The sequence below is a fragment of the Giraffa tippelskirchi genome, chromosome 4 (assembly GCF_054371585.1).
Source record: "Giraffa tippelskirchi isolate mGirTip1 chromosome 4, T2T-mGirTip1v1.2.pri, whole genome shotgun sequence".
In the NCBI taxonomy this organism is placed as follows: Eukaryota; Metazoa; Chordata; class Mammalia; order Artiodactyla; family Giraffidae; genus Giraffa; species Giraffa tippelskirchi.
Window position 1 is genome coordinate 201,098,867 of NC_137278.1, and position 15,235 is coordinate 201,114,101.

The 15,235-nt window shown below is 53.7% G+C and overlaps 1 protein-coding gene across 1 annotated transcript in view; it reads right to left on the minus strand.

Moving 5' to 3' along the window:
- Window positions 1-15,235, minus strand: part of CACNA2D4 (calcium voltage-gated channel auxiliary subunit alpha2delta 4) — a 66,931-nt gene that overhangs the window by 50,819 nt on the left and 877 nt on the right. The window contains exons 2-16 of the mRNA XM_081589897.1: window positions 14,295-14,354; window positions 13,228-13,390; window positions 12,913-13,044; window positions 9,323-9,383; window positions 8,558-8,708; window positions 7,705-7,779; window positions 7,352-7,441; window positions 7,162-7,275; window positions 6,708-6,786; window positions 5,028-5,156; window positions 3,917-3,993; window positions 3,064-3,144; window positions 2,481-2,555; window positions 1,759-1,845; window positions 1,167-1,238 (exon numbers count right to left, since the gene is read on the minus strand). Of these exons, the coding sequence (XP_081446023.1) occupies window positions 1,167-1,238; window positions 1,759-1,845; window positions 2,481-2,555; window positions 3,064-3,144; window positions 3,917-3,993; window positions 5,028-5,156; window positions 6,708-6,786; window positions 7,162-7,275; window positions 7,352-7,441; window positions 7,705-7,779; window positions 8,558-8,708; window positions 9,323-9,383; window positions 12,913-13,044; window positions 13,228-13,390; window positions 14,295-14,354 (1,446 nt within the window). The remainder of the gene's footprint in view (window positions 1-1,166; window positions 1,239-1,758; window positions 1,846-2,480; window positions 2,556-3,063; window positions 3,145-3,916; window positions 3,994-5,027; window positions 5,157-6,707; window positions 6,787-7,161; window positions 7,276-7,351; window positions 7,442-7,704; window positions 7,780-8,557; window positions 8,709-9,322; window positions 9,384-12,912; window positions 13,045-13,227; window positions 13,391-14,294; window positions 14,355-15,235) is intronic.

Consider the following 15,235-nt stretch of genomic DNA (forward strand, 5'->3'; position numbering starts at 1 on the left):
GGTCTGGTATTCCCATCTCTTTCAGAATTTTCCACAGTTGATTGTGATCCACACAGTCAAAGGCTTTGGCATAGTCAATAAAGCAGAAATAGATGTTTTTCTGGAACTCTCCTGCTTTTTCAATGATCCAGCAGATGTTGGCAATTTGATCTCTGGTTCCTCTGCCTTTTCTAAAACCAGCTTGAACATCTGGATGTTCACGGTTCATGTATTGCTGAAGCCTGGCTTGGAGAATTTTGAGCATTACTTTACTAATATGTGAGATGAGTGCAATTGTGCGCTGGCTTGAGCATTCTTTGGCATTGCCTTTCTTTGGGATTGGAATGAAAACTGACCTTTTCCAGTCCTGTGGCCACTGCTGAGTTTTCCAAATTTGCTGGCATATTGAGTGCAGCACTTTCACAGCATCATCTTTTAGGATTTGAAACAGCTCAGCTGGAATTTCATCACCTCCACTAGCTTTGTTCGTAGTGATGCTTCCTAAGGCCCACTTGACTTCACATTCCAGGATGTCTGGCTCTAGGTGAGTGATCACACCCTCATGATTATCTGGGTCGTGAAGATCTTTTTTGTACGGTTCTTCTGTGTATTCTTGCCACCTCTTCTTAATATCTTCTGCTTTTGTTAGGTCCATCCCATTTCTGTCCTTTATGGAGCCCATCGTGGCATGAAATGTTCCCTTGGTATCTAATTTTCTTGAAGAGATCTCTAGTCTTTCCCATTCTATTGTTTTCGTCTATTTCTTTGCATTGATCGCTGAGGAAGCCCTTCTTATCTCTCCTTGCTATCCTTTGGAATTCTGCATTCAAATGGGTATATCTTTCCTTTTCTCCCCTGCTTTTTGCTTCTCTTCTTTTCACAGCTATTTGTAAGGCCTCCTCAGACAGCCACTTTGGTTTTTTGCATTTCTTTTTCTTGGGGATGGTCTTGATCCCTGTCTCCTATATAGTGTCACGAACCTCCATCCATTGTTCATCAGGCACTCTGTCTATCAGATCTAGTCCCTTAAATCTATTTCTCACTTCCACTGTATAATCACAAGGGATTTGATTTAGGTCATTCCTGAATGGTCTAGTGGTTTTCTCCACTTTCTTCCACTGCCAACCTTAATTAACCAGGATACCACATCCTGGGACCAGACCTCAGTCTTTCCCTGGAGCGCTTACCCCTCTGTCCAGTGGGACTTTCACATCCATGGAGAAAGACCCGGTCTCCCCGTTGATCATGGCTGTTCTCAGCTTCGAGGAGAAAGAAAACGAAATCAGTTGCTCGGCACACACTGGAGTGCGGAGGCTCTGAGCCTCGCCTTAGAGGTCAACCCTGGGAACATGGTTGGTTTTCCCCTTCCCCCTAGAGCAGATCCCGGGTGGGAAAAGAGATCTGCTTCCAGGGATCTATTCCCCTTAGCTGGAATTCTAGAATTCACCAAGATAAGGCTCCCGGTGGGCTGATGAGGGAAGGACACTGCAGCCGACCCTCCAGACACAAGTTCCTCCAGGAGGAGCTCCTGACACCAAGGCTGGCCTACAGCCACCCAAACCCAACCTCTGTGGCTACAGACACGAGCTCCTTCAACCTTGGAGGGAGCAGCTTTTATCTCTCTGGGGCTGTAGGGAGAACTGTCTGTTAGCAGCACCGCTTCTGCTTTGGGCCTGGAAAGTCTCCGCCAAGGGAGCGGGGTGAGCTCAGCGCCTATGCACCCCTTACCCCCCGGGCCCCGCCATCCAGCCACCCACTCTCTCCCCCTGAGCCACTCACTGTTCCGGCCTGGTCCTCCCACTCCACTTCCGAGAGGTCCACGCTGTTGTAGTTGGGTTTGGGCTTCAGTTTCTTCCCCTCTCGGTACTGAGTGGGCCGGGCGGGGGAGAGACACAAGGTTAACACAAGGCCCCACTCAAGCCCAGCCCTTCCAGAAGGCTTGAGGGGCAGAGCCATAAACCAGAGCATCTCGGCCATTCCTCCACCCGAGGCAGAGGGGCCCTGGCCAGCATTCGTGACGGATGGTTCCCGGCCTCAGAGGGAGATCTTCTTTTACGAGGAGCTTGTCCTGGTTTGGGACTCTAATTGTTAGAAAGTTCTTCCTCATCCAGGGCAGAAATCTGTCTCCCTGTGACTTTTACTACTGGACCACCAGGGATGTCCCTATATTGGGTTCTTAAATGGAACCCATTCACTGTTTCAACTATTTCTATAAACTACCCCCAAATCTGAGTGTGGTGGCTCAGATGGTAAAGGAGCTGCCCAGAATGCGAAAGATCCAGGTTCGAACCCTGAGTCAGGAAGATCCCCTGGAGGAGGGCATGGCTACCCACTCCAGTATTCTTGCCTGGAGAATCCCATGGACGGAGGAGCCTGGCAGGCAACAGTCCATGTGGTTGCAGAGAGTCGGACATGATTGAACACATACACATGATTGAACACATACACACCCCCAAATCCCATACGGTTAAGACCCCAAGGCAGATAGGGTTAGCACCTACCAGGGGTCGGAGGTCAGGATGCGAGAGGATGTAGCCGTTGTTGGTGTTCAGAAAGGCGTAGCCGTGCACCCCGAGCTGGGGAGACAGGGATTGAGGGGGTTTTGGGGGCCTTTGTGCAGGAAGACTGGGACTGGGCAGGGAGGAGGACCAGGATGGGGAGAAGTGCCAGAGACCACAGAGCAGGACGCAGCTGATGTGGCCAAGGATCCCAGGGGCCCCAGCCTCTGTCCCCTCTGCTCTATGCCTGCACATCAAGGGTGTGTGTGTGTGTGGGGGGATGTCTAGGGGTGCGTCTGGATGTGGGACAGCAAGGCAGGATGTGGGGGGTGATGTCTGGGGGGCATGTGTGGGTGTGGGACAGGAAGGCAGGATGTCAAGGGCAGGGTGTCTGGGGGTGTGTCTGTGTGTGGGATGGGGGTGGAATGTCAGGGGTGGAGTGTCTGGGGAGCGGGCATTAGGAGGAGGAATGCAGACCCTGTCCCAGCTCTGGTCTCGACCACGCTGTCTGCAGGGAGGCTCCTGAGCCTGCTGAAGTGGCTCTTGGGGGGCCTGTGACCCCACTCGGGGGCTGATCCAGGCTCACCTTGTACCGAGGTGCCAGCTTCATCAGCTCCCTTAGGGCCACGTCAGAGCCCACTACGCCCAGGAGGATGCCATGGGATCGCTGGAAGGAAACGCCGGTGTCAGGGGACCCGGCTTCCCATGTGCGAGGCCAGGCTGGATCCCCGGCCTGCCCAGACCCGCAAGAGGGAGTGACTTGCGCCGCAGGTGGCCCTTCCTCTGCAGTTAGGGTTTAGGCTGAGATCCTGGAATAAAAACCTAGAACCTCGCAGAAGAGGCCCTAGGAGTAACCTCACGCTGGGAAGATTACTGTCCTGTATTAACCCTGAAGTTGTAATATTTAAATGAAATACAGAGTTGAATGAAATATCAGCCTTCACAGCAGAGGCTGAAGTACTGGGATCCGGGGGGACCCTAATCTGGGGGCTGGGGAGCTCTGAAGCACATGGGGCCTGTAAGGAAATTTTTCCCATCCAGACAGAGAATGGGAAGCTCTCAAACTCCTTTACTAGAGCCTTCACAGACCACACTGGTGTGGGCAAGTCAGAGCTGCCCACGCCAGTAGGGTTAGTGTGGCTTTGCTGGATGCTGGGCAGGTGACTCCTCTGGCCCAGTGTCCCCAGGCAGGGTCCCACGTCCAGAGCAGCTGGCCAGCACCCGGCTGGGTGAGCAGAATCACAGGGCAGCTTCTGGAAGTGAGGATCCCGCCTCGCCCCTCCCGACCCAGAGACGTGGGTCCCTGGGCACAGGGCCTGGAACCTGAGCTTACACACGCCCAAGGTGACCTTGAGGCCACGTCAAGAACCCCGGGTCTAAAGATGAGGGCCGGCGGCCCCAGCTCTAACCTGGACAGCTGCTCACGAGCGGCCACTCACCGTCTCATTCTTCTTGCTGAAGACAGGCATGGCCACGGTAGTCAGCAGCGCCAGGCTCTGTGCCTGCGGGTGGAGAACTGTCAGAGGGGGTGGGCAAAGGGACAGAGTCTGCAGATGGGGACCCGAGTCACCACGACTGCCCCCAAGGAAGCTTCCCTTCCCTGCATGAGGAGGAGAGTTGGCAGAAAGACGGAGGGGAGGGGGCTAGAGGGGGACTGGGGCAGATAGCACAGCAAGCAAAGCCCTAAGCCAGGGCAGGTCTCAGAGCCCTAAGCCCGAGGCCCTGACCCGAGCCTGCTCACCCAGGCTTCTTGTCTCGGCCACGCCAAGGAGGCAGGCACACCCACAGGACAGGTCCATCTGTGCGCGAGCCCAGGAACAAAGGCTCAGAAAGCAAGAGGACATGCCAAGGAGCCACTGGGGCACAAGTTCTGGCCACTGAGATGCCAGGTTAAGTGTTTGGTAAGACTCCGTGGACGTTTCCCTTAGAGGTGGAGCATGCACCCCTCCCCTCCTCCACTGGAAGCCTAGAATGTGGCCGTCACCATTCTGAGCCCCTATAGCCACTTGGACCAGGTGGACCCCAGGGATGGCAGAGGAGGGGGCAGCGGGAGGGGCCAGGGAGCTTGTCGTCCATGTCCAGGCTTCTTGAACTGGAGAGGGAAACACACGTCCCTCCTATGGGAGCCACCGTTCCCAGGTCTCTCTTAATCCCAACATGACACAGGGGTCTGTGTTCATGATGGGGTTTGAGGAGCATCAGGATGGTCCCCTTTCCCAGACATTTCATCTGACTGCCTACCTTCCCAGTCTGGTCCTACATGGGAGGGACCTACAAGTGTCTCATTGGACACCGGGGTCCAAGGGAGGATGCTGGGTTAAGCTGCGGTGTCTGAACCACTGGTCAGTCCCCTTTCTTCCTGGTGCAGGTGGGAGAGGACAGGGAGGCAGGCAAGGACCACAGAGGAGGGACAGTCTAGGGCTGAAGGCCCTGTCCAACAGGGGGTGGCTCCAGGTGGGAAGGTCACGCCACAATGCCTCCCCAGGAGGTGCTCTGCCCACCCCTCCCCAACCCAGGAGCCCCCGCTCGCTCCCTGGGGCCCCACTTTGCTGTCCATGTAGGCTTCAGTCCAGGTGATGTCGTGGTCGTGGTTGATGACCATGGGCCGGCTGAGCACATGCAGGTATTCCATCACATTCTCCTGGGCGTCAGCCAGTGTGGAGATCTGCGTGTAGTACCCTGGTGGGGGAGAGGGTGGCTGTGGACATGGGGTGCACACCCCTAGCCGCCGACAGCTCTTGGCTGGGAGCTGCCCTGGGTTAGTCACTGGGTGCTGCTTCTCCCAAAGCTGCCCTCTCCCCGGGCATCCGGAGGCCAGTGGTGCTGCCGGGACATGAAGGCCTGGCCCTGCCTGGACTTGGGAGAACGCCCCCGTCCCAGATCTAGAGTTGCCCTGGGAGCAGCAGGTCCTCAACTCAGGGCACAAGGTTGCCCCTCACCCCCCCGCAGGGCTGTCCTGTAGGGGTGCACCCCATGGCAGGCAGCTGTGTCCCAGGTATTTTAATTTTTTATTTTATATTGGAGTCTAGTTGATTTATGTCTTCCCTGATAGCTCAGTTGGTAAAGAATCTGCCTGCAATACGGGAGACCCCGGTTTGATTCCTGAGTCAGGAAGATCTGCTGGAAAAGGAATAGGCTGTGTTAGTTTCAAGTGTATAGCATTTTTTAAAATTTAATTTTTGATTTTATATTGGAACTCCTCACCGCCTGACCCGCTCCCCCTACCCCTCAAGTCTATTTGCAGAGAGCCTCCCTCCTCCTTTCTCTGACCCCAGTCCTCTGTCAGTTATGGGGAGGGGGCTGAAGCTGAAGGCTGTGACTGGTTTAGCACGTGTCTGCTCACCATCACCCACAGGACGTTCTCCCTAGCTCTGGGGAGCCGGGCAGCTTTTACTCCCAGGACGTCTCTTGTCTCAGACACTTTGATGCCCTTCCTTGCTCTCCGCATCTGACTCACTCCTACTACTTCTTTATGTCTCATCTTAGACACACATCCTTCAGGAGGCCTGCCCTGACCCCCCAAATGCAGGAGGGCTGCCCCCTCACCCACACTTTGGGCAGCCTGTGCCCCTCTGCCCACAGCTCAGTTCTGATTGTCCCCTCACTGATGGCTCACATTTGTGTCTCCCTGCCCTACCTCCCTGTCCTCCAGACAGAATCAGGGCCATCCCTGCCATCCTGACTGTATCCATTTCCCAGGGCTGGGACCATCCGCCAGCCTACAACAGGTGCTTGGACATCCTGCTGAGGTTGAGGGGCCTGAGTCAGCACCGTGAAGCCTGGGTATTGGGTCCCGGCCCAGAGATGCGGGCTGCTACACACAAAGCCTTATTCTAAAGAAAACGATGGCCTGTGCCCTGAGTCTGGAGCAGAACCAAGCCCACGGGCTTCATCTGCAGCAGCAGGAACGGAGGTCGGACACCAGAGAGCACTGAAGCTGAAATGTCAGTCCCCCTGTCTGCCTGGTTTTCTGTGTGGCGGTTTGGGTAAAACCTCATTTCAAGAGTCAGCCCTCCCTTCTGCAGACCCGAAGTCACCACCTCTGGGTGTGTCTCAGGGTGTGTCGTGGGGTGAGAGCCCCGCAGGGAGCAATCGACACCCGTCTTGATTGTCCAAGGAGGAAGGGGGCGGATGCAGTCACCTCCACTTTGGGTTCCTCCCTGGAGCCCTGGCTTAGCACCTGTGCTCAGGTGAGGCCCCGGACACTCTGGCTGACGTGGCATCACCCACCTTTGTTATTGCAGGCGATCCACTTCAAGCGGTCAGCAAAACTCACTTCCCTTCCAATCAGGTAGGTGAAGACCCGGACCTGGTGGACAAGACCCGGTAGGCTTGAGTCCCGGCCACTAGGGGCCTGGCTGCATCTGAGTCTAGGTCTGGGCTTTGGATTCTGCACTTTCAGCCCTTCTAATCAGAAAGGGCCTGGGGCCTGGGCTCACAGCAAGGGGGATCCTTGCCTGGTGTGGGGTTTCATGGGGGGATGCCTGCCTGGTGTGGGGTCTGCCTGGTGAGGCTCACAGCCCACAATTTCCCATCCCCACCATATTCTGTGCCCTTGAGTGGGGCTCTGGGGTCACCCTGATGTTGGAACGTCACCCTGGGTCTCATGGGCCAAGCATGCAGACATGGCAGGAGGAGGCACTCCCCCAGCCCCGCTTCCCCGACACCTCTCCCCGAGAGGAACCTTGCGATCTGGCCAGTTGTACTTCTTCAGTACCGGCTCATAGTCTTCCACGGCCCCGTCAGTGATCAGCATGATGGCCTGGTTGCACAAGCTTCCTTGCCCGGCCTCTTGGAACTGCGGGGAGATGTGGTCGTGACTCCCTGGCTCCCCTGCCCCATCCCTGCCCAGTGCTCCCCAACCCACATCAGACCTGCTGCAGGATCTGGAAGGCTTCACGGAGGGCTTGGTCCACAACCCCCACACCCTTGACCATCAACTCGTCCACTAGCTGTTTGAAGTGCTGTCAGAAATAAGAAGTTAGAGGAAGGTCAGTGGTCACTGAGCCTGGGAAACTTCACTGTTGGCAGGATTTGCAGAGGCTGTGCAGGGCTACTTGCCAGGAAGAGCATGACTACAGGACCTATCCCCTAATTTCACAGCTGGACGCCTGCAGCAGAGGTTTCTCAGATGCCCCCAGGAGAAGCTGAGAGGCTATGAATGGCCGGGGGCAAGACCACTCCCACCCCTGGAAGGAGAAGCCGGACGGGCTCCAGGTACACCCACCTCTCGGTTGTCCCGATCTGCCTGGACCAAGATCCCCTTAAAACAAGGCTCGATGTAGTGGATGTAGTCATTATACTGCAGAGAACGGAGGGCGGAGGCCAAAGGGCAGAGGGCAGAACACAGGGTCAGTTTGGCAAGTCAGGGCCCAGTCGTGAAGCTCACGATTCATGGAGGGTCAGGGGTGGGCTCACCCGGGCCCCTGTGTAATATGATCTTGGGGACCCTACACTTTTGGCAGTTTCTCTGAGTAGAGGGAAGGGAGTACAGGGAACAGCAGGGCTTTGACTCTGAACATTCTCCCACAAGTCCTGGCCTGGGCATCTTCTGGGGAGGCCTGCTGGGTGCCATCCACCCCTGGAGCTCACAGGGTCCAGGAGTCACCCAACTCTTCTCTCCGTTTCTGTCTGTCTGTCCCTCCACCTCAGCCCTTTCTGGGGGCAGGTGGAGCGGTCCTCAGGAGAATCAGGATGGGAGACTGCTGGTCCTTCCCTCCCGATGTGTCTGGATCCAGGGACAAAGGAAGAGGGAGCTGGGGGTCTCCCATCCTGCAGAAAGGGGGGTCTTTGCAGGGTGATGCCACCAAGGGCACAGGGGTGGGGCTGAGTTAGAAGTCTACTTAGAATCTCCTTCATCTAGATCGGACCCCAGACTCGTCTGAGAGTCCAAGGAGAGCTACTGCCTCAGAGAAATGGACATGTACACTTCCCATGTGATCTCAGAAACTGTGGACCCCTAGAAGCCCATCCTGGGTGGGAGCCCCCAGCTCCAGGGGATGAAGCATCGAGTGCGCATAAGGACAGGTCACTCTGGTGCAGGTTGAGGATGGTTTTTCTCAAATGGGAGGCATGTTTACCGCGATGATGTTCACGAAGTCGTTCTCCCCCAGCGTGTCCAGGATGGTGGAGACCGTGTGCTTGGCGATGGTCATCCGCAGCCCCTTCATGCTGCCACTTGTGTCCACCACGATCACGATGTCCTTTGGGGAGGTGGCGGCTTGTATGTACCTTTAACAGAGAGGGAGAGACAGATCAGTGGTGGGATAGCGGGAATCAGAACCACTGTCAGCTGGATCTCTCTTGTTTCCATTCAGACTCTGGCTCAAAGTTCAAGTCAACGCCCAGGCTTGCTCGTGTCCGGAACCACCCAGCTATTTGGCAGCCATTGGAGGGGCAACGGTTGGGACCGTGCCCACTGAGCGAGCATGTCAGGTGGGGATGGTCAAGTCTTGGTAGTGACCCTTGTCCTCTTTGGTTCAGGCCAGCCTGGGTCCCAGCGGTATCTGACAGTGGGAAAGAAGGAAGCCGGAACCCCCAGACCTGGTTATAGATCTGCCAGAGGAAGGGTGAGGGGGGAGAGGGAACCTGGCCGAGGGTGGGTGTGCAGTCAGCTCAGGGCCCTGGAAGGAGGTGTCGGGGGAGCAGGACAGATGTGGCCAGTCCTGGAGCAGGGCAGCAGTGGGGTGATGCAGACGGACACTCTTCTTCTCTTGTGCTGGGTTAGCTCTGCACACCTGCGGCCCCAGGGTGGGTGCAGAACAGGCCCTGGGGGAGAGCTAGGCAAAACCCAGAGGCTGCAGAGAGACACCAGCCCCAGAGGCCGGGCCCCTGGGGTTGCTTACCAGCCACGGTTCCGGCAGTCGAAAGTGATGACTCCGTTCTCATCCGGGGTCCACTTGATGCCTGGAGAAAAGAAGGCCTCACTCAGCGAGGCTGCCCCAGAGCCCCAGGCTGGGTGCTGACCCTGGGATGGCCAGGACCCCTGGGGGCAGGGCCAGCTGGGCATGTGGGCAGTGTGTGTGGGACCAGTCATCACACCCTGTAAACTGAGGGGGCAGCAAGGCGGGAGGCAGCTGATAGATGGACACTCACCCCCAGCTGCCCAGATCCAGATCTGGGTGCATTTCACAGGTAGGACCCCCCCCCCAAACTCCTGAACGCCCAGTGCCCTGAGAGACACAGGTGAGGCCTGACACATGTTCCTAAGTGGTTTCTCCACAGATGAAAACCTCTGACTGCAAGCATGTGGACCTCGGACTAGTTGAAACCAGATTTGCTTTTTCATTTCCCTCCTTTTTTCCCTTTCGCTTTTCCCCTTTTTCCTTTCTTTTATCTTTTTTCTTTTTCACACTGTAGAACCCCCTACAGGGCTCACAGCCCACAGATATAGAGGCCAGGCCATGGTTGCAGGCTGCAGTTGACTCCAGCATGAGTGTACTAGGAGGAAACCAGACAGGTGATGCTCAAAACCTCACTTGGATGCCAATCAATCTGAGACCTGAGCAGATGAGTGGGCTCCTGAGGCCCCTCCCCCACGTGGCCTTTAACGCCCTTCCCTGAAGTCCTCGGGGAGCTGGGACCCTTTTCTGCCTTCGCCCTGGTGCACACAGTCCCTCTTCAATAAAGAGCTCTGCTCACCTACACATCTTGAGGGAGAGATGTTCATTTCTATGGCCTTGCTTTCTTAGAATCTGGAAAGGCCCAGGAACACACACGAGATATTTGTATCAGATAACAATAAAGGCATCTAATTTGGGGAGATTAAGAAATCAGAGTGGGGGCAGAGATGTAAGCAGGAGAGTTCTCAGGTGCTTTTTTTGACTGCAAGGAGGGTAAAGTATGATTTAATTGTAAAACCTTGTGCTACGTGTGCCTGATAAATCCCTGTTATACATGCAGGACTAATGACTAAATAGAAACAGAGGAATAAGTCCAGAAGTGATAGGAAAAAGAAAGAGAATTGGAAGGGGGGAATATATGAAAAATAAAGCAAATCATCAAAAAAGAAAGAAGCAAAAAGGAAACATAAAAACAGAAGGAGGAGGAGAAATCTAAAAAATAAGATTATAGTATGTCCAAATGTAGCAATATAATACATGAAAATGTGCTTAACTTGGCAAATAGTAAAAGAGATTGTCAGTTTGAATAAAAATTAAAAAGCTATTGCTGTTTTCAACAGATATGGCTAAAACAAAGTGACATAGAAGATTGGAAGTAAAAGGATGGGAAATATATAGATATCAGGCATATACCAACCAAGAGCACACTGATATCTCTATGAATATCAGATTAAATAGACTTAAAAAGTGTGTTGTAAAGGTTAATGAGGAGCACGCAGACATGAAATCAGTAAAAGCATGGAAAATTTAAATAATGCGATTGACAAGCTTCGTCTAATGATGTAGGCAGAATTTCTGTCAAACAATTAAAGCACCCATATTCTGCTCAAGCACATATAGAATATTTACAAAAGTTGATGACATATTAAGCTATTAAACTAGCTCCCAACTAATTTCATACAATCAGCACCATGTACACCATGTTCTCTGGCTGCAAACAACTGAGTAAGAAATTTATAATAAAAAGATAAAGATAAAATCCCCATACATTTGGAAATTACAAAACACACTGTTAAATTACTAAAAGTTCAAAGAAGAACTCACAGAGGAATTCAAAAATATTTAGAAGCAAACAACATTAAAACACTACCCTGACACCAAGAAGCACACTGACTTTTGCGGGACATTGGTCACAGTGAACAGAGTGCAAAGGGAATCCATGGAATGCGAGGAAATAGTCAGAATGTAAAGAGAACTCAGGGACAACAACAGCAAACAACCCAGGACAAAAACTGGCAAGCTTTGTGTCTGCAGACAAGTTGACGGCTCTGGGAGCCCTGATACAGCAGGAATTCCACCCTGGGGAAGGCCTGAGGGTCATGGGAGCTGTCTTCAAGCATTTGAAGGGCTGTTCCATGGAAAAGGGATGAACTTGCCCACTGAGGCTCCAGAGAACAGAAAAGAACCAACGACTTGTGGATTTGGGTGGTGAGACAGGAGTGTCCCTGGGGGCTTAGGTGGTAAAGAATCCACCTGTAAACACAGGAGGCTCGAGTTCGATCCCTGGGTTGGGAAGATTCCCTGGAGAATGGAATGGCAACCCACTCCAGTATACTTGCCTGGAGAATCCCATGGACAGAGAAGCCTGGCAGGCTACGGTCCAGGGGTTGCAAAGAATTGAATATGACCGAGTAACTAACACTTGCACACACTTTTTTCATGGGAGGGTCCACCCTGGGGAACCCGTGAGCCCTGAGGTCGTTTTGTATTTCTCCTAAGAGAAACCCTGGGGGACAGGGAACCATCCTCAAGCCCCTCAGGACGGGCTGGGGCTAGGGACCTGGGACCCTTGGCTACAGTGCTTATACCTGGATGAACATCTCCTTGAGCAACAAAATACAGAGAAACTCTAGACTAAAAATAACTGCACACGTGTGCAGTTGAGGCAAATTATGGACAACAAGATATAAAAACACCAAAAACACAACTGCCACTTCTGAAGAACTGGAAGCAAAAGCAGGGTACTGCAAACGCTCCTTGCACTCAACATCACCAAGGTGTGGGCAGACCACATAGGCACCCCTCCAGCCCAACCCTGGGACACACTCCGACCCTCACCCTGATAAAAGGAACCAGCTCATCCCCCGCGGGAGCCAGCAAGGGAACCTGGGTTTTGTTCTTGCTCCCCATTTGGGGCCCCAAATTTAAAGCCTTGCCTGAATTTCTTGTCTGTCTTCTAGTCAATTTCTATTGATTAAGGGAGTAACACTTGTCTCAGAAAACAGGGCCATGTTAAGGCTTTCTGGTATGTACTCAGTCACTCAGTTGTGTCCGACTCTTTCAGGCCCCGTGACTGTAGCCTGGCAAGCTCTTCTGTCCATGGAATTCTCCAGGCAAGATTACTGGAGTAGGTTGCCATTTCCTTCTCCAGGTTTCCTGGAGAGGGGGCTGAAATAAGAGTAGGTATGAGCTATGGAGGTGAATCCCTTTAAATGAGAAGTAACAGAAGGCAGAGCTCTTGGAGACCTTGTAGAGGGGCTTCTGTTTTCTGTTTGGTCAGTAGACAAGGGAGATTCCCCCGCTGCCTGCTGGGCTGGCCACTAGCCAGCCACCTCGTTCCCGCTGTTGAACATGGACTTTGCCCCATTTCTCCAGTGAAGATGCAGCTTTCTGATGGTCCACCTCCCACATGCTTCTTGCAGGACCAGAGTCCGGGTGGGTATTGATTGGCTGGTTACCGAGGGGTCCAACGGCATCACTGGTTCATTCCTTCATCAGTTATCACTTGAAAGTGTGCTTATTGGGTTGCAATGTCACCTTGTTCCCAGATACAGAGCCTGGAGGAATGTGGAGATGCCTCTCTGAGTCCTCACCTGGGTAGATGCGGAAGAACCCCGTGGAGCTGCCAAAGTATTGCCAGGTCAGCGTTGGGTCTCTCTGGAAGTTCTCCACAAAGACAGCGTTCAGAGCTTCAGACATGTAGATTCCATTCAAGATATCTGGGTCTGAAGGGTGAGATTGTGGGGGGAACACAGGAGAGATGAGATCAGTCTTCACCCGCTGAACATATGTGGACACACACGCGCACACACTTGAAAGCACACTGCCTGCAGTGATGCCATCCACACCCGCACTCACTCTCTCCTGACCCGGGGGGCCTCTTCACTCCCGGGGGGTCTGGCAGGCACCTTTGTTGTAGACATTGGTGGGCAGCTGCACGCTGCTCAGGGTCGTGTTCACCAACAGGTCGCTGAAGTGCGCGTTGGCCTCTAGGAGGAACTCGGCCCCCAGCTCCACGTACGCCCCGCTTGAGTCTTTCTCATTGAGGAGGACGGAGTTGTAATAGTCGAACTAGGGTGACCAAGAGGGACAGGGGGTGAGAGAGGGTCAGATGGGAGGGGCGTCCACATGGGCTGAGGAGTCCGGCCACCACTGATTCAGGGCAAGTTCCAAACAGTTGGACCTGATGGTTGATTATTCGGGCTTTGAAGTAAACTGTCTGGATTATGGCTTCAGTCCTCACTTTGTTTGATGTGGACACAGCCAGTGTTGGGACAGAGAGGCAGACACAGATTCAGGGGAGGTGGACAGACGGAGGTGCCCTCGCCAGCACCCTGAGCTCTAATGGGGGTGGGAGGGCTCCAGGGACCCAGAACAGGGTCCCTGCAGGGGGAGCTTCCGTCTGAAGAGACAGCCTGCAGTCTGGCCTCTGGCTGGGCCACGAATTGCTCCTCGAGGACTCAGAGCAGTTTAGAACCAACCCTCACATTCATTCACACCTGTGCAGTTCAGAACCAATCCCCAGGTTCATAAACACCTGTGCAGTTCAGAACCAACCCTCACATTCATTCACACCTGTGCGGTTCAGAACCAATCCCCAGGTTCATAAACACCTGTGCAGTTCAGAACCAACCCTCACATTCACTCACACCTGTGCAGTTCAGAACCAACCCTCATGTTCATACACACCTGTGTGGCTCAGAACCAACCCTCAGGTACATTCACACCTGTGCGGTTAAGAACCAACCCTCACATTCATACACACCTGTGCAGTTCAGAACCAACCCTCAGGTTCATTCACATCTATGAGGTTCAGAACCAGCCCTCAGGTTCATACACACCTGCATGCATTGAAAGATGATGCTGGGCCTCTTACCCCCCACCCTGCCCCATGTCCCGTCCTCAGGGGACCTGGCCCGAAGGGCTTCAGGACTTTAGTCAGACCTCCCAGGGCTGTGGGTGGAGGAGGACTCACCACCAGGGACTCGTTGAATTCGTGATTCAGGTCGGCCTCCTCGGCAGCCTCCACCAGATTCTGCGGTGGGGACACGAGGTAGAGAGTGAACGGGGAAAGGCCAGTGGCCCCATAAGGTCCACTCCCAGGGGCCCACCCACAAGAACCGGGGCCAGACACCTGGACCAGCGCCTGCACACGGACATGTGCAGCAGCGCTAGTCACAGCGGCCAAAAGGCAGATGCAGGTCAAGGGACAGGAGACCAGTCTGCAAGGCGACACGCAGGGTCCTTTCAACCACACAGTGTTCAGAGGAAGGTCCAACACAGGGAGTGTTCCGGGGAAGGTCAGACACGGAAGGCTGGGGACACAGCCCAAAGGTCAGCCGTGGCCAGGGGCAAGCAGGACTTTTTAAGGCAGTGAAACTACTCTATGATCTATGGCAGTGGGTATATGTCATTACATGTTCGTCCAAAGCCTTGGGACGCACACCACCAAGAGTGAACCCTCGTGCAGACTATGGATTTCAGGTGACAATGACGTGTCAGTGTCAGTTGGTTGATTGTACAAATGAACCATCTGGTGGGAGCGTTGGGAGCTGAGGAGGCTGTGTCTGTGAGGGCAGGGGGAGTAAATGGGAACTCTGTGCTTTCTTCACAATTCTGCTGTCAATCTAACACTGGTTTAAAAATTAAAGTCATTGGGACTTCCCTGGGGGTTCAGTCGTTAAGACTGAGCTTCCACTGCAAGGGGTATGGGGTTGATCTCTGGTTGGGGAACCAAGATCCCACATGCTTCATGGAGCAACCAAAAAAATAAATGAATAAAATATATTAAAAAAAAAGAGGAGTTCCCTGGTGATCCAGTGGTAAAGACTCCAAGCTTCCAGTGGAGGGGCCGTGGGTTTGATCCCTGGTAGGGAACTAGATCTCACATGCTGCAACTAAGACTGAGTGCAGCCA